General features: G+C 38.9%; 1 protein-coding gene across 9 annotated transcripts in view; it reads right to left on the bottom strand.

Moving 5' to 3' along the window:
- SNX24 (sorting nexin 24) overlaps positions 1-18946 on the bottom strand; it is a 175213-nt gene that overhangs the window by 69124 nt on the left and 87143 nt on the right. For 7 of the 9 annotated variants that reach the window (XM_044947818.2, XM_044947812.2, XM_025293015.3 and 4 more), the window contains one exon: positions 12094-12177. In XM_044947818.2, the coding sequence (XP_044803753.1) occupies positions 12094-12177 (84 nt within the window). The other 2 variants (XM_044947820.1, XM_044947817.1) reach the window with 2 other exon arrangements.

The following is an 18946-nucleotide window of genomic DNA, read 5'->3' as shown; positions in this document are numbered from 1 at the left end:
TCCTTCTTTCCTTTCCTTCTTCCTGCTGGCACCCATGTAAGGGCTAGACCCGGAGCAGTCACCTTCTACCATGAGACAGAAGCGATGTGTTGAGAAAAGGAAAGTCATAAAAGCCGGGGTCCCTGAGGATCATGTAACTGTTACATTAGCCCTAGTCATTACGTAAGGGAAAAATAAAGGAGTATGTGTTACGGTAAACATTATTTTGGTTCTAGAGTCACTTGCAGCAAAATCACACATCACATGAGTAAGGATATAGCTGGTACTGTAGGCCGCCTATCCAATATTCACTTCCTCCTCCTTCTCGTAAAACAAAACAAAACACAAACGCTTAGTGACTATGCTAAGCAAAAAATCCTAATTTTCCCAGTTCCTTGGTAATTAGGATTGCCATGTGATGAAGCTGTTAATGAAATGTAGTGTGGGGGGTGTGCTGCTGGCTCAGTGAAGAATCCACGTGATAACACAGGAGACACAGGTGTGACCCATGTGCTGCAGGGACAACTAAGCCTGTGTACAACCACTGAGCCTGTGCCTTAGAGCCTGGGAGCCACGACTACAGAAAGCCCACACAGCACTGAAGACCCAGCACAGCCAAAAATAAATAATCAAAACTAAAGAAGACAATAAGACAAACAAATAGAAATGTAGTGTTAGTCCACTGAGTAGGTCTCTTTTCCTCAAAAAAAGAGAAAAGGCTGTTCTTCCTACCAGAAACATGGAAGTAATGCTGGAGGGATAGCAGCTATGTTGGAACTAGAGGGTGAAAGTCATGTGCTAAGGTGAAGACAGTAAAGCAGAAAGATAAAAGGAGCTTGAAACATGGATATGGTAGAATTGCTACATCAACTTGGACTACCTGCCTTTAGTTTTCTTGCAATATGAGAATTATTAATCTCTTACTTGTTTAAGAAATTTGGTCAAGTTTCTATCATATCCAAGAAAAGATATTCCTAACACAAAGGACAGCATATTAAAAAGCAGAGACATTACTCTGCCAACAAAGGTCCATCTAGTCAAGGCTATGGTTTTTCCAGTGGTCATGTATGGATGTGAAAGTTGGACTATAAAGAAAGCTGAACACCGAAGAATTGATGCTTTTGAACTGTGGTGTTGGAGAAGACTCTTGAGAGTCCCTTGGACTGCAAGGAGATCCAACCAGTCCATCCCAAAGGAGATCAGTCCTGGGTGTTCATTGGAGGGACTGATGTTGAAACTGAAACTCCAATACTTTGGCCACCTGATGCAGAGAGTTGACTCATTGGAAAAGACTCTGATGCTGGGAGGGATTGGGGGCAAGAGGAGAAGGGGACAACAGAGGATGAGATGGCTGGATGGCATCACTGACTCGATGGACGTGAGTCTGAGTGAACTCCGGGAGTTGGTGATGGACAGGCAGGCCTGGGGTGCTGCAGTTCATGAGGTCGCAAAGAGTCGGACACAACTGAGCGACTGAACTGAACACAAAGGAATCAATTGTTCCATTTTTGTGATTTCAAGTCAGTATCCAAGCAGAGATAATGCGTAGGCAGTTGGATATGAGTCTGTAAACTGTGAGGGAGAATATTTGAGTGATACTGGTTCCAAATAGGAAAAGGAGTACATCAAGGCTGTATATTGTCACCCTGCTTATTTAACTTATATGCAGAGTACATCATGAGAAACGCTGGGCTGGAAGAACCACAAGCTGGAATCAAGATTGCCAGGAGAAATATCAATAACCTCAGATATGCAAATGACACCACCCTTACAGCAGAAAGTGAAGAGGAACTAAAAAGCCTCTTGATGGACGTGAGTCTGGGTGAACTCCAGAGTTGGTGATAGACAGGGAGGCCTGGCATGCTCCAGTTCATGGGTCGCAAAGAGTCAGACACAACTGAGTGACTGAACTGAACTGAACTGAGAGCTACAGAGCTAGATGCCATGACATTGGGAATTAGATACAGACAGAGGAAAAGGGCTGTGAGGGGCAGAATCCTGAGAAGCTCCCAAGACCTTGCCTCCTTTTACATGCCTGTAAAATTCCTCCCTTGGATCTGGAGAGGACCAGTAAATGAGGTAAGACAGTCACTCCTCTGACTGGGTTCCACTCCATGAGACCCAGTCCTAGCAGAGGCCTGGCTTGGAAGAAGTGACCTGTGGGAAATAACAGGGACACATGGCTAGGATTTTAGGATGGCCTCGAGGAGCTAAAAACAGTCCCTGGCTAACAGTCAGCAAGAAAAGAAGGGACTTCAGTCCTAAAACCGCAAGGAACTGATTTCCACTCATATGAGGATAGGACAGTAAAGACGACCCTGAGCTGCAGATGAGACCACAGCCTTGGCTGCCTCTGATTTCAGCCCCATGAGACCACAAGCAGAGAATCTGCTTGTGCCCAGATTCCTGATCCATGGGAACTCTGAGGTAACACATTATCTTGTTAAAGATGCTAAGTTTGTGGCCACTATATGCTTCAGTAGAAAACTAATGCAAAGGCCTTGGTCTGAGACACCCAACTCTGAGGGGCAGAGAAAAGAGGCTAGACAAGCAGTGAGGAGGCAGTGAAATGGTAAGCTGAGTTAAGAAAGTGTTTCTAGAAGAGACACGATAAGACTGTGCAGACACTACAAAGTCAGAAACACCAGGAAGCAGGAAGGCAGAGACTCCTCTTCCCAGGAATCATACTGAGAGAGGACAGCAAGGTGGTGAACATAGCAGGGAAGCATGGAGTCAAAGTGGGTTCTATTATGTTCAATGGGAAATATTATAACATATTCATTTATTGATGAGACTGATTCAGTCTGGGTGGGATGAAAGGAATAACTGATGAATATCTGTAAGGGAATAAACATATACCTCATCACTACACTATCTGAGGCATTTCTCAAACAAGAACAAAGCCAAAAAATGCTAATAATCCTGTGGTAATAAGCTTCTTTAGTTTTACTTTAAACATGAAGAAATTTCCTTTAACACAACTGAACCACAACATTTCTTATGTTTCAGAATAGAAAATCAACTCCATTATCTGTCTCTCTCTCTACTTCTTAAAAAAAAAAAAATCTTGAAGATATAGTACTGAAAAGATTTTCCCTTTTTATTTATGTCAGAAGTACTGAGGAAGCCGATCATCGTAGTTGCCGGGCTCAGTGACAGCATTTGTAAGTGAGTAATGAATGGCTCGAGATGAGGAGAGACAAACCCAAGACAATATGTTTCCAGGAGGGCTCAGCTGCTTACAAGAAAAACACTCTTCTGCAGCTCCATCCGATGATTAACTGTCCAGGCCAGGCTGTGTCCAGACCAACGGCCTTTCTGATCCCCACAGATAGTAACCAGATTCCACGATGCCACAAACACAATCCCCCTCTGCCTGGCAGGACCACTCCCTTCCCTTTTCATACTGTTAAAGGACTTTACACAGAACTTACCCCACAGAGACCTTCCATATGTACACTGGTGATAGCAACCATTTTCCACCAAAAGGAAAAGAAATGCTTTCCCCAAGCACGGGAATAAAATGATGAAAAGGAAAAAAATGTTAGAGAAAGAAGTGGGGAACATTTCATGGTGGGTAGGGGGTGGGCATTCAGTCTTTTACTCCATGTTGTCATCCTATCGTCTCAGGGTTCCCTTGAAGGACAGTTCACAAGGTGCTATACCCCCAGTTTAACCCCATACGGCAGTTTTTTTGGTTCTTCTGAATCATGGACTTTGTTAAATTAAATATGAGAAGGCAATAGTCTACACAAGCCAAAAGTAGGCAGGCACAAGAACTTGTTCATTTAGGAAGGAACCAGCACCAGATTTCCTGGAAACCTTTTTTTTTTTTTTTTTAAGAACTTGAGGTCATTTGTCACTTTTATTTTTTTATTTTATTTTTTTTAATTTAATTTAATTTAATTTTATTTTTAAACTTTACACTATTGTATTGGTTTTGCCAAATATCGAAATGAATCCGTCACAGGTATACATGTGTTCCCCATCCTGAACCCTCCTCCCTCCTCCCTCCCCATACCATCCCTCTGGGTCATCCAGTGCACTAGCCCCAAGCATCCAGTATCGTGCATTTGTGAATTAAAGGCTGGTTGAGAATGGACAGGAAACATCTGGGAAGGCCACGTGAACTGTGTCTAGCAGTTTGCCAGGCGGGGATGTTTACTCTCCACACCGAGGATTTGGGCCAAGGAAGGCAGAGCTGCTTTCGAGGACCCAACACTGACAGCGCAAACACCCTGGCTGCAGAGGGGCAGAGCCTGGGCTGGGGGGAGCGTGGAGAAGGCTCTTGTCTTACCCTGTCACAGCCTGGGTCTGAGCCGTAAGGAGAGAACCCTACAACTTTTGTTTTAAGATATTATGCTAAGAGGGTACCTTCCCAGGTGGCACAGTGGTAAAGAATCCACCTGCCATGCTGGAGATGTGGCTTCGATCCCTGGGTCAGGAAGATCCCCTGGAGGAGGGCATGGCAACCCACTCCAGTATTCTTGCCTGGGAAATCCCATGGACAGAGGAGCCTGGAGAGCTACAGTCCACGGGGTCACTAAGAGTCGAACACGACTGAGCAACTGAGCACACACATGCATGCTAAGAGTGACCAGAGAAGAACAGGGTGGGGATCTGTTTTGGTTTCAGTGTGGTGTTCGTGCTTTCCCACCCAGGACTAGCAGACCTACAGAACAGGGGCAAGTGTAACCTGGGGTTAAGCGAAAGTGAAAGGAACTTGCTCAGTCGTGTCCGACTCTTCGTGACTCCACGGACTGTAGCCTGACAGGCTCCTCTGTCCGTGGGATTTTCCAGGCAAGAGCGCTGGAGTGGGTTGCCATTTCCTTCCCCAGCTGATCTTTCCGACCCAGGGATTGAACCTGAGTCTCCCGCATTGTAGGCAGACGCTTTACCGTCTGAGCCACCAGGGAAGTGGTTAGACTTATCATAAACTAAACTCCCACAATAAAAACTGTTCTTGTTGACCAAATATTTCTCCAATAATTCATAAAAATGCATAATGTTCTCCAAATATCTCATTTGCCAAATACTTAGTTAATGCCTAATATGTGCCCAACACTAACAGTGAGGAATATACAAAAGACATGGTTCCTATTTTTATTTATTCATTCATTTTGTTCCTTCTAGTTTTCTTTGAGATTTTAGTGACATATAACACTACGTAAGTTTAAGGTGTACAGTACAATGATTTTACTTACATACTTCATGAAATGGTTGCCACAATAAGTTCAGTGACTATCTATCATCTCATATAGATATAAAATTAAAGAAATAAAAAAATATTTTTCCTTGTGATGGAACTCTTAGGATTTAATCTTTTAACAATGTTCATATATAATGTAAGCTGTGTTGATTATATTTATCATAATGTACATTATATCCCTAGTACTTATTTATTTTATAACTGGAAGTTTGTTTCTTTTGACTACCTTAATCCAATTCTATTTCCCCCAACACACTCCCTGACCTTGCACCCATCCCCACCTCTGGTAACCACAAATTTGACTTCTTTTCTATGAGTTTGTTTTTGAAGTATAATTCAGCTACAAACACTATGTTAGTTCCTAGTACTGACTGGATATTTCTATGCAATATAAAATGATCACCTGGATAGTCTAGTTAAGGACACAGTTCTTAGTTTTTAAAAATGTATCTTTTAGTTAGATAAAACTTAGGGATAACTAAATTTTAATTGGGACATCCCTGGTGGCTCAGATAGTAAAGAATCTGTTTGCACTGCAGGAGACCTGGGTTCAATCCCTGAGTCAGAGAGATCTCCTGGAGAAAGGAATGGCTACTCATTCCAGTATTCCTTCCTGGAGAATTCCATGGACAGAGGATCCTGGTAGGTTGTAGTCCATGGGGTCAGAAAGAATCAGATATGACTGAGTGACTAACACAACAAAAAACTTTAAATTATCTCATAGCCGTTTTTAATTTAAGTAGAAATCTCTATTCTAAAAGGGAAAGAAGTTCCAAGGACAGAGAGATTCAGGAATAAAAGAAACTCACCTTGAAGAAGAACCTGAAATGTTTCAGTTTTATTTAAACAGATGAGAACACAGAGGGAAAGCAGTATGGCAAAATCAGAGAGGCAGTGATCTTCATATACTGTGTTGATGGGGAAGACTGGCTTGGCTGCGACTACCATTTTCTTAGGAGAAGCAGTGAGCAATACAGCTGGCCAGTAAAGGGGTATATGGTAGATAGAATCCTGGTCTTCCCAAAGATGTCCATGTCCTAATCCTTAGAACCTCTAAATATATTACCTTACAGGTGTGATTAAAACAAGTACTTACAGATGGGAAGATTGGGCTTCCCTGATGGCTCAGCAGGTAAAGAATCTACCTGCCAATGCAGGAGATGCAGGCTCAACCCCTGGGTCAGGAAGATTCCCCAGAGAAGGGAATGGCTACCCACTCCAGTATTCTTGCCTGGACAGTCCCATGGACAGAGGAGCCTGGAGGGCTACAGTCCATGGGGTCGCAAAGAGTCAGACACAACTGGGCAACCAAGCACATCCAGGTAGCCCCAATGTAATCTCAAGGGGGAGGCAGAAGTGTCTAGGTCAGAGAGAGGGGATGTGATGACAGGAAATGTGACAATGGAAACAGAAGATGTGCTTTCTGACTTTGAAGACAGAAGAAGGCCATGAAAAGTGACAGCCTCTAGAAGCTGGAAAAAGCAAGGAAACGGATTCTCTTCTAGAGCCCCTCAGAACGAACATACCCCTACTGACACATTCAAAGTGAAATAACAAATGTCTTAAGCCACTAAGTTTGTGATGATTTGGTACAACAGCAACAGAAAACTAACGCACAGTTTAAGATTTCTGGTTTTGAAAGTCAACGTGCGTTTCATCGAGTTGGTAGATAGTACAGGCACATTTCAATGTTTTTGAGCTAAAAAATGAAGATGAAAATAGTGCTTTAGGAAGATTATCTGTACCAGAGGATGAATAAAAGGAAAAGGATCTGAAACAGTTAAAGAAATACATGAAGTAACAAGACACTGAATTGAGATGATAAGAGCAGAAAATGAAAAATTAAATGGCACATATTATAGAAGTTTGGAAGAATGAATCAATAGGCTTGTTGACACTCTGGAAATGAAAGAGAAGAGAAAGGTAGGAAAGACTTTCAAGGTTTCAGACCTTGTGGCTTCAGTGTGTGTGATGGGGGTAATATAGGGAGGGTTATGTCTAAGAGATGCCTTTAAAAACGGAGCCACACAATAGGAATTCTCAAGCTTCATTGAGCATGAAGGTCATCTGGGATGCTGGTTTAACATGCAGATTTCTGGGCTCCATCACAGAGATTCAATTCAGCATGCCTGGTGGTGCCCAGGAATCTGCAATTTAATAAACATTTGTTTGGATTCAAGTCATCCAAAATTCATAGTTTAAAAAAATAACCAATCAAGAAAAATTAAAAGAAAGGGAAATCGAATTCTTCCAGAGTGCTGGAAGAAAAACCAATCTTACATAAAATCTGAAAGAGCAAAAATAGACATATATTTGAGATCATAAAAATGTTAAACTTTTATAATTTAAAACATTATAGCCAAAATAAAAAAGTCCATAGTGAAAAGTAGTTTCATCAAGTGACTAATATTTTATTAATAGGCTATGCAAATTAACAAGCAAAAACAATGGAGGCCCTAGCGGATAAATGGGTAAGCACATAAATGGAATTCCAAAAAGAGGGACTACAATCATAAATGTAAGAAATACCAATTAAAACAGCAACAAGGCAACACACATTGCTTGCTAAGTAAACAAATACCATGGTGGGGGGAGCTAATATTCAAAGCGGATGAGGTAAGTTCATGCTTGCTGGTTGCATTATAAACCAGCTAAAATCATTTTGTAAAAAAATAATTTGGCAATACATAACCAAAGCTGTAAAAATAGTCATACTCTTTGACAGAGAATGCTCCTTTTGTAATCTAGCTTGAAATTGTCTTGGATATGGGAGGAAAAAAAAACTATATGTAATGAAGAATATCAATCATCAGAAGTTGACCGTGTGATGCACATGATTTCATTTAGTCTGTAAAACAATCCTATGCAGTTAGCACTTTCATTGTTCCCATATTAAAACTAGGGAAATGGAGGCACTCAACTTGCTCCAAGATAAAGGCAGGTTCAGAAACATTCTGCCACCAGAAATTCTACACTTAGTTTTTATACCATATTATCACCATGGGGGAATCCTGCAACACAGTAGCATTTGTTCCATTAGAAAATGCAAGAAATTGGGAACGGTAAGGAGATTCCTTAAAAAACTAGGAATAAAACTACCATATGACCCAGTAATCCCAATACTGGGCATATACCCTGAGGAAGCCATAACTGAAAAAGACACGTGTACCTCAAAGTTCACTGCAGCACTATGTACAATAGCTAGGACTTGTAAGCAACCCAGATGTCCACTGACAGATGAATGCATACAGAAGTTGTGGTATATATACACAATGGAATATTACTCAGCTATAGAAAGGAATGCGTTTGAGTTGGTTCTAATGAGATGGATGAACCTAGAGCCTATTACACAAAGTGAAGTTAGAGAAAGACAAATATCATATATTAATGCATACACAAGGAATCTAGAAAGATGGTACTGATGACCCTATTTACAGGGCAGCAATGGAGATGCAGACATACAGAACAGACTCTTGGAGACAGTGGGGGTGGGAGAGGTGGGATAATTCGCGAGAATAGCATTTAAACACATTCATAACTGTATGTAAAGTAGATAGCTAGTGGGAATTTGCTGTGTGACACAGAGAACCCAGAGCTGGTGCTCTGTAACAAGCTAGAGGGGTGGGAGGGGAATAAGGTGGGAGGGAGGTTCCAGAGGGAGGGGACATATGTATACCTATGGGTGATTCATGCTGATGAATGGCAGAAGCCAACACAATAAAGTAAATAATTATCCTCCAAATAAAAATAAAATAAAATTTAAAAAACTGCAAAACAAGGAAGAAAGGAAAACAGTAATTATAGCAGCACAGTAGAAATATATGTGAGTAACAATGGGTTATTTCCCCCACCTCCAAACTTTCTGCAAGACTTAGCTTTATTATCTAAAAAAACTCAGCTTACTTGACGGGAGGAAAATAAAGCACATAGGAAAGAAAAAAAAAAAAAAAAACCTCCAGACTTTTTCTAACAATTAGAAAGAAATCCTAAGAAAATGTAGAGGATGAGAATGTTTTGAGAGAAGGATAATAATAATTATACAAAACTATGAGCTTGAGAGAAGTATAATAATAATCTTCAGATAATTAGATAAACTGTCAAATGAGTAATGGTTTTAGTTTGGCTCTAAGTGGGCCTGACAGTAAGCCAGGAGGCATTGTTGTGTGTTTGTGGTAAATGGATATGAACCGTGCATCTATTATTTTAAAGGTACAAAGCACTAATTAATAGTTTGTATATGATTTTAGAATTAATTTGGGAACATTGGCTAAAAACTTTTAATAAGTGAGAAATACAAAGTACAGTCTAAGAGTAACCAGGACACTGGCAACAGAGCAAACTGCACCCATTGCAGAAATAATTGAATGTTCAAAAAAAAAAATAATAATTGATTTAAAGAGAAAATATTTTATGTAAAAACAGAACATTCAAAGCACACAACAAAATTCAGACATGGAAACCGGAGTACCAAAATTCTAATAAAAGGATAAAATTGTACAACATAGCAGCAATAATCGGTAAAGCTTGTGTATTCTGATTAAATTTTTGCCCATGTCAATCCTCAACAAACAACTTTACAGTCAGGATTACAGATTTCTATTTATTTTTACACCCTGTCTTTATTTACACTTCATTGCTTTTTAGTTACTTTTTTGCCAAATCTAATACAATTAAAATGGGACAAATAAAGAGGACTTCTAACAGCCACTTTCTGCTCTATAATACATACGATTCAGTGTCTCCCCACTAAAAAACTCTGCCACACAATGTTATTTTTTTCTCCAAATCCCTGTAATCACGTTTTAATGAGGCTGCTAAAAACTGGCAAAATTGAGAGATTTGAGAATTTCTATTTTCTCTTAATTCTAATCGCCTTGATGATATAATTTCAAGAATAGCTCAAATTATTAACAGAACTACAGAAGTTGAGAGAAGCATCCTAGGAAATCTAGGAATTTTTTTCTGACTCTGAGAATCTAAGACATTGCCTATAATCACTGGGGAGAGGGTCCTCTTCTGTAGAAGAAAATAAATCGTAATAGAGAAGAGAGCATGAGCGACCCTCCACTGATAAGCAGCATGGGCAGCCTCTTGCTCAGGGTGGGCCTAATTGGCAGTCACCCAGCTGTGCCTCGTGTGAAGTTGGCCCCCAAGTATCTTGGGGGACAGCTGGGCTGTGCTGGGGTCACGGAGACCTGGCAGGGTAGGAAGGAGGCTTGCATGTGACAGGCTGCCGAGTCCAGACTACTGCATCAGAGGCTGGGGAGGGGGAGGAGTTCAGGTTTTAATTTCATTGTATGGACAGATTTCATAAGGTCCCCAGCATAAATCTCTCTAGAATCTGTTTCTTCAGTAAACAAGCAAACAAAACCAGAATTCCTTGAGAAGGAAGTGAAGCCCAGACTCCACGTTTGTTTCTCTGTGAGGCCCTTGGGTGGGGGGAGCTTTTTGTAAAGTCGGCTGGCAATGCCCAGCCTAACTCTGTGCTTCACCTGTGTTGTTTCAGGCGGAAGTAAACCTGGATATAACACAACTGTAAGTAGAAAATTCAGTGTTAATTATCCCTTGCTATCCTAATGGAAAAGTGTACAGATAACTGATAGCTCCTCAAACAAGGAGGGAAAGAGGCTTACTCACTTCCCAGTATCATCTGTTTCAAGTTTTTACTCAATACTCTGATTATAAAATAAAAATTTTAAGTTTTAAAAATGCTACAAAAGAAATGCTACACAGCTTTTAATACAGAGTAAGCCCACTACCATATCATTCACACACTGATATTTCCCAGAAAAATTTAAGTTGTCCTTAATGAAATTAAAAGCATAGATTAAATATGATAAAATATATAATAAAATATAATATATAATAAAATATAATTATATATAATATATAATAAATATATAATAAAAATATATTATATAAAATAAAAAAAAATATATAAAAATATAATAAAATAAATAAAAGAATAGATTATTTCTGAACATACTATCTTTCCATCCAGCTTTTTTCCCCCCATCTAAGTTCTTACCTTGAAGAAATTGAACTGTGCCACATATGTTATATATGTGTATGTATATAATAATACATATGCATATACAGGAAGTATATATACACACATACATATATACATATACAAAGATATGAATATGTATATATGAAAGAAAAATGCTAAAACTGTGTTAACTCATATGTGGTGATTTCCTGGGCAATTTCATGAGATATTTCTAGTTATTAAGGTATTTTAACACTTTAATAATAATTTATAACCTGTGAAATATTAAAATTTGATAGAAAAAAAGAAGTATTCTCACTTCTACGTTTCACTGACCATTTTTCCAAAACCTCAGCTATTCCTTTTGCATTCCTATTTCTTTTCTCAAAGACTTTAACAAAATGGTTCTGAGAACTGAAAAAGCAGTCTTGTAATATGGCCTTGATAATTCAAAAGAAAGCCTTGAGCCCACTTCACATGATCCCCAAACAGTCCTTGAATACAGGAGACATAGATGTCATCTTTTTCAGATATATTTGAGTATAAGTTGATTTTGATAAATTTATTTCTGTAAAATAATCATTTGACTCCCCTCCGTTTTTGTAAAGCTTTAAGTATATTTTATGGATAAAATAGGATCTGAGTCTTATTCTTTCTGAACCTACAACACCCAGCATAGTACACTCCAGTTTGCCATTACACATCTATTTATGCAAAAGATCTTAATGGAAAATCCACCTATTCAGAAAGCATACCTTTGAAAGGACTGAACAATTCATTTTAAAAAGAAACTTACTTCATGATAAAAGAAATTATACTGTTCTCAGAACTGTTAAAGCTCTAAGCAACCACAGAAAGCAGTCTTAATGTTATACCATCTGCCCTGTAGAAAAGAGCTGGGGGGAAAAGTTACCTTTTTGTGCAGGGCATGAAATTCGCTGTACCTTTTTTCAACAAAATGTTTTCTTCCATTCATTAGAACTTCTATCTTAAACACCTAAAGGAAAAAAATAAAAAAAGATTAATTCCACCAGTTCCAAACCCTCAGTTGTCTGATGTGGTAAGTTTGTGACCATGATATATTTCATCCCTTTAATTACAGTAGCTGATCCCCCAAAACCCTGAAGGCTCAGGAGACCCTGGCCCAACAGCACTGATTAATGAGCCCTGGAGCCAAATGCTCACCAACAAATGACAGCAACCCCGCAAACGTGTTTAAAAATAGCGGCAACTTAAATGCCTTAAAATGCTCCTTAACTTTTTCAACAGAGAACACTCCTCTCCTAAAATTATTTCACTAAATGCATAGGATGGCATCAAAATACAAGTGTGATGCCACAGAAACAGTCTGGTAGAAATCACAGCCCATTATGGGTGTTTCAATGACGGCAGTGCTGTGTCATCTTTAAGACAACCAAGCAAACAGTAGTACATTTTAGGTTAATTTCTTTCTAACCTGCATATTCATCTCCAGTCTCAGCTGGGCTTATTCTGCTGCTTGCAAAATGGGGAAAATGTAGTAAAGGTTCGTTTTCCCTGCATGATACGAGTGACAGCTTGTGCTCCCACCTTCAGGAGGTTGAAAGGCCAGACGAAAAGGCTCTCTGGGTGCACTAATTAGTAAGCACTAACATGACACTTTCTTGATTCTTAGGTCATGGGTCAAGACTGGGGACAAGGGATGAGGAATATGGTGAAATGCTCTTGAGAACACAACACTGAGGTAGGCAGGGGAAGGATGCTCGGCAGGAGCTGAAGAGCAGATGCTCTGTATTTCCAAGAGTTTGTCTTTGGTTCTGTCTGCTTTGCTGAGGTTTCTGTCATCACCAAGATGAAGGAGAATTGTTCCATGACCTAGTAAGCCTGGTTTCCCATTTCAATTGCCCTTCTGAAGGAAACAAAACTAAAGTTGAGGTCATGTGACATTAAAGAGTGTTAAACACATTCTGCTAACCCTAAAAAGAACTATTTAAGTGTATGAGATACAAGATCACACTCCTTCATTATGAAAATACCCTCTATGGCTCTAAATTTCTGCCTTACATGTAAATATGACTGTTTTGGAAAGCCAGAAATTATGTCATCAAACAAAATGTGTTCATATTTTTGTACTTCTTCCAGTTAGAAACAAAATCTTCTGTTCCATGACTCAGTTTAAGAAACCTGCTTTTATTAAATAAGTGTTCAATTTTTATCAATTTAACCAACTGTTTTTTTTTTTCCTCAAGAAATCCCTCTAAAAAATACTTTTTCTTTGGTGAGTTAGTGAAAATATTTTCTTCAAAAAACATATGCATATGCTTCAGACTCTGAGACACATATACATTATTTTTTAGAAAAAAAATTTGTTTACTAGTTCACTAAAATAAATCCATCTTCTTCAAAGACCCTTCAAAGCCAGGAATACAATGAGAAAATCACCCTGGGAAATGCAAACAAAAGAAGCACAGCTTCAACTCAGGGGCTTGGTTAATAGAAATCAGAGTCTCCTTTTTAGTGTCAGGTCTCAGACTTAAATCAGGACAATGTGGGAGCAATGAAAGTACTTTCCATCTGCAGAGCCGTATGAAATAGACGAAGTTACGTTCTGAGTTCAGTTACTTGAGGCTTCATCACAAAAACCACCACTTTAATTGGCACATTTGCTGAAGAACCCATAGAAGGAGAAAGTTGAAGACTCAGAAAGGTTCAGCTTACTAGGTTGCCCTTCAGGTGCTCCCTCCTGAAGGCCACAGATAAGACACATTACACAGCAGCTGCCTCATGGAATGTCACCCCTTCTATCGACCAGATGGCTTCATTACCAAGTTCCACAGTTACTTCACACAATCACTAATTTTCACTTTGGTGGGGAGGGGCTGGGGTGTACGAACACACATAGACACACAGAGAAAAGTATGTGATAAATTTTAATTCCAATATTATTATTAGGTTGCTATTTTTTAAATGCACAATATACCTAATACTGTTAAGACGTTTTTCTTTTAAATGGGAAAACACCTTGGAAAGGAAGTTTCTTAATCAGAATTTCCATGACAATATTAATCAAGAAATGGAGTCCATTTAATAAATCTTATGTTCCTAAATTCCATAGCAGACTTATTTTTTTTCTTAATAGTTTCTGACACACGTTGTCCCTGCTGCCAGGAAAACATTTTCCCTCTTGCCTTTCCTGGCAAACTCCTAGTAGCTGTTATCTAGCTCTAAGGTAGGGGCAGCACAGATGATGTTTGGAATGAATGCACGGTATCTGGCATTCGTTCCTTCAGTTATTTAACAGATATTTACTGAAGGACTCCAATGTGCCCAGGAGTCGTTTGAGGCTCCGCGGATTCAGCAGAGAACAAGACAAACAAGAGCCCAGACTTCACGGAGCACACCTCCTTTATAGGATCCAGTGAGGAAGGCAGATCATAAACAGATAAAAAAACACGGTGAAGTTGAGAAACAAAAGTGCAGTGAAGAATACAGCAGGGTAACACAAAGCTGGACAAGGGTTCTGTTTTAGACACTGTGGTAGAAGAGGTCTCTCTGAACACAGAGGCAGTGAGGGGTACAAAATCTGACAGGAAATACCAGGATAAAGTGTATGCAGGAGTTGAATGTGGCTGCCTCTGGAATTTCAGACTGGGTGGATGAGGATTTTTGTTTGTGTTCCTCCCCACTCCACCCCATATTTAAGGTCCAGAGAAGGAGAGTCCAGAGGAGAAACAATTATACAATTGGACAAAATAAGTGGGAGAACTGGGTCTTAAGACATTGGACATGAGGAAATGAAGGACACCGAGAGATAGGAAACAGTGATTCCTAAGATTACCCCTAGGATTACCACAAGGTGGCCTGAATTAGGGACAGGGAGGAGAGAGTGGCAGGAAGCCATGGCGGTTTCCAGGGCGCAGTTCTGGAGAGGAGTGAGCCACAGATGAAGGGAATTTCTGTGACTTGCCAGAGGTCTCCCTCCAGCATTCAGCTGAATCCTCATCAGCACATAAGGCTGAGCAGACTACCCAAGGACAGGAAGAGATTAGAGATCCCGGTGCTCAGAGCTCACAGACACCGGGGCACAGTTCTTGCTCCCAAAAGCCAAGGTGAAAACCTCTTAATTCGGGGAGCAGTCGTTAGAGAGCTCAGAGGAGTCCTGTCTCAGTAGAGGTAAAGAAACTGTAAACTAAAATCTTTTCTAATCCAAAGTAACAAACCTTAAAAGCAGACCTGAAGAGAATAAACTGTTTCTGACTAACTTAACCACTTGCCAGAACAAAGTTCAAGAATATTTTTGAGAGCATAAAAACGTTCAGTACCCAACAAGGCAAAATGTACAAACTGCTGCTGCTAAGTCACTTCAGTCGTGTCCGACTCTGTGTGAACTCATAGACGGCAGCCCACCAGGCTCCCCCGTCCCTGGGATTCTCCAGGCAAGAACACTGGAGCGGGTTGCCATTTCCTTCTCCAATGCATGAAAGTGAAAAGTGAAAGTGAAGTCGCTCAGTCGTGCCCGACTCTTAGCGACCCCATGGACTGCAGCCTACCAGGCTCCTCCATCCATGGGATTTTCCAGGCAAGAGTACTGGAGCGGGGTGCCACTGCCTTCTCCAAAATGTACAAAGCCTGGCATTTAATCCAAAAGAAGCAAGAAACTTCAACTCATAATGAAAAGAAAAAACAGTAAATAGAAACTAGTCCAGAAATGACACAGATGATAAAATTAGTAGATTAAAGCATTAACTTGTTATAAGAAAATTTCTTATGTTCAAGAACCTAGAAGAAAGGTTGACTATGTTAAGTGGAGGCATGGAAGATATAAACAAGGCTTAGATAACAGGTGTGGGTCCTACTGAAGAGTAAAAAATGTCTGTGAATAAAAATATACATATACTGGAGGAGATTAGCAGCAGGTAAAACACTACAGAAGATAAGTAAAGTTAAAAATCCAGCAGTAGCAACTTAAATCAACAAAGCATTCATGAACCATGGGAAAACTTTAAACATCAAAGTGCATGTATAATCGGAGTACTCATAGCAGAGGTGAGATGTGGGGAGAGAGGTTGGAGAGAAAGACAAATATGTTTGAAGAAATCTTGATCAAGAATTTCCCCAATTTGATAGAAACTATAAACTTGTAAGTCCAAGATGACCAATGGACCCAAGTACAAGAAACAGGGGGAAAAAACCCAAGGCAAAACATAATCTAATTGTTAAAAACCAGTAAGAAAGAAAACCTGAAAAGCTGCCAGAAAACAGAGACATCACATAGAAAAGAAAGATAAGTTTGAGAGCAAGTTTTTCAAATGTTTTTATAAATAACCAACCCTGTGAGTCAATGCATATATATTTCGGTTACGTAAATATGTTCTATGTAAAGTGGCATATATAAAAATCAACGTACAATTTAATCATTATTTTTAAAGTGTTTAGGAATTTTTCCTAAATAGTAAGACCAATAATAACAACAACAATAACAAAGACTTTTATAATTCTTATATGCAGGCACTGCTCCAAGCTCCTTTATCATGACAATCACTCATTTAATTTTCACAACAACTCACCACGGGATAGGTAATATGATCCCCATTTTACTGGCAAGGAAACTGAGGCATGAGTTAAGTACCTTGCCTATGGTAGCTACATTTTGAACTCAGTGATTCGGTTCCTGAATCTGCCTTCTTAACCACTACACAATACTGATGCCCAATGAGCAGACTCCCTTATAGTCCTGTTCACTGGGGGAGATACTCTGGAGTGGGAACAATGCCTTCCATACAGTCTCTTCTAAGGCGGCTCTGCAGGAACCTAGGGCCCCTGGCAGAGAGGGTGGTAGTGATGCTGGCGTGAGGAATTCACCCCTAACTACAGCCTGTGCTCCTCTCAAACAAACACTGATCTATGTAGAAAGCATACAATTCTGCAGAGTAGAAAAAATCCTTCTCCTGCCAGGATCTCTGTCCATACCGCCTCCTCAGTCAGTCTCCTTACAATCCTGCCCCCAAACTCAGTGTGTATGGTTTTGCTACAAAAACATATGCTTACAAGGAAGACTTTTCAAAAGTCCAAAGGAAATAAACTGAAAAGCATGTTTAATACATAAGAGACTTGGATAAAACTATATTAAGTTTTTTATTTGGATCTGTTTAAGCTACTTGTTGCCTTTCAGAAATTGTCTATACTCATATTAACTCTTTATGTACATATAAAATATGTTATTTTCTTAATACGACTGTAGCTAGAGCATATAGTTCTACTATTTTTGTTTTTTCTACTACTTTTATTCTTTACTTTATTTACTTAATACATAGACACCTTCATTAACGAGCACATTTTGACATACTTCATTCTTTAATGGCTACATAGTACTACCATGCATGTTGTTACCACAGTTTATTTAATGAGGACCCTAATCAAGGTGAATATTAAGTTACTGGAGTATTTTTCACTGTATATTTTTAATACATTTATATACACTTATTTATATAAATATGTACATATATATTTATGTCTACATATACCTACATATATTTTATTTATATATGTTAATGATTAATGTATGTGTATAGACATACACATCTCATTCTTGCTCCTGTGTATGAACTTACACACATATATACAGAAGATAAATTACCAAAAATGTTACCAAATTCATCGCCCTCAAATGTACTAAGTTACCCTACTAAGTTACCAAAAGGATATGGAATGCCTGGCTCATCCTGACCAACACTGGCTACCAGTCACTTTGGCAGTATGATGAGGAAATGAGAACAAATTGGGAATATTTTGTCCAGGGTTTATAGTAGCATAAGTTTCCATTCCAACTGTCTTACACAAAATCACATAGAGACCTGACCTATCCATCTAGCCCTCTACTCTTTGAGAGAGTCTTGCCTTCAGAGATGTCTAGAAATTCCCCTGTATAAAGCAAGGGAAGCTTCATGTAACTAAATAAACATATTAAGATTTTCATTTAAGTTTGTTTAAAAAACAGAAACTATACTGTTCATGTGACTATTCTGGCCACAGTCCTAAGAACATTATTAAGTCCTTAGACTTCCAATTGAAAAGAAAAATAAATACTACTTTAAAGAGAAGATTTCAATTTGTAAGTGCGGTTTTGACTACACGTTAGTCAGTTGTTTTTTTTTTCCCCCAGTTCGATAACATCTCTGAAGTTAAACTGTAAATTAATGATAAAATATTTTATAATTTGCTTTACACCCAGTTTTTTCAGGAATGTAGCTAAAAAAAAACAAAATAAACTTAAGCTAAAGAAGGACTTAACTTATATTCTAGGTTGAATGATCTCTGTCTTCAGAAGCTCGTATCTTTCATAGTCACTTATTTTCAACAAAAGATAAGAAAAGTTTTCGTACCTAAAAGTGTCTAATAAATAACTTTTAGGTGCCTTATAAATAAAGATGGAAACTCTATATAAAATTAAAGTTTTAAGTCCAGTCTTCCAAGTAGTTTGGATCACTAATGCATTATAATAAGGATATACTAAAGCATTATACTAAGAATACACATAAAGATACACTATCAGCTTCAAAATGACTTTTCTTTATATATATACATACTAGGCAAATTTTCCACCAGGAAGATGGGAAGGTGCTTGTCTCAGACATGCAGGAGAGAGAATATTTTATGTACTACGTTTATGTTTATGAAATTCTCTTTGAAGATTTTTTCAAAAAGGAATTCAAAAAAGCAGCCAAGAAACGGTGGAAATCTAGAAACAATATGCAGGTATTGGGGAATCCTAAAATACCAATTATGCA

Source organism: Bubalus bubalis, chromosome 9 (assembly GCF_019923935.1).
Source record: "Bubalus bubalis isolate 160015118507 breed Murrah chromosome 9, NDDB_SH_1, whole genome shotgun sequence".
In the NCBI taxonomy this organism is placed as follows: Eukaryota; Metazoa; Chordata; class Mammalia; order Artiodactyla; family Bovidae; genus Bubalus; species Bubalus bubalis.
Note: the sequence above shows the minus strand (reverse complement) of the source record. Positions and strands in the feature narration are given on the sequence as shown.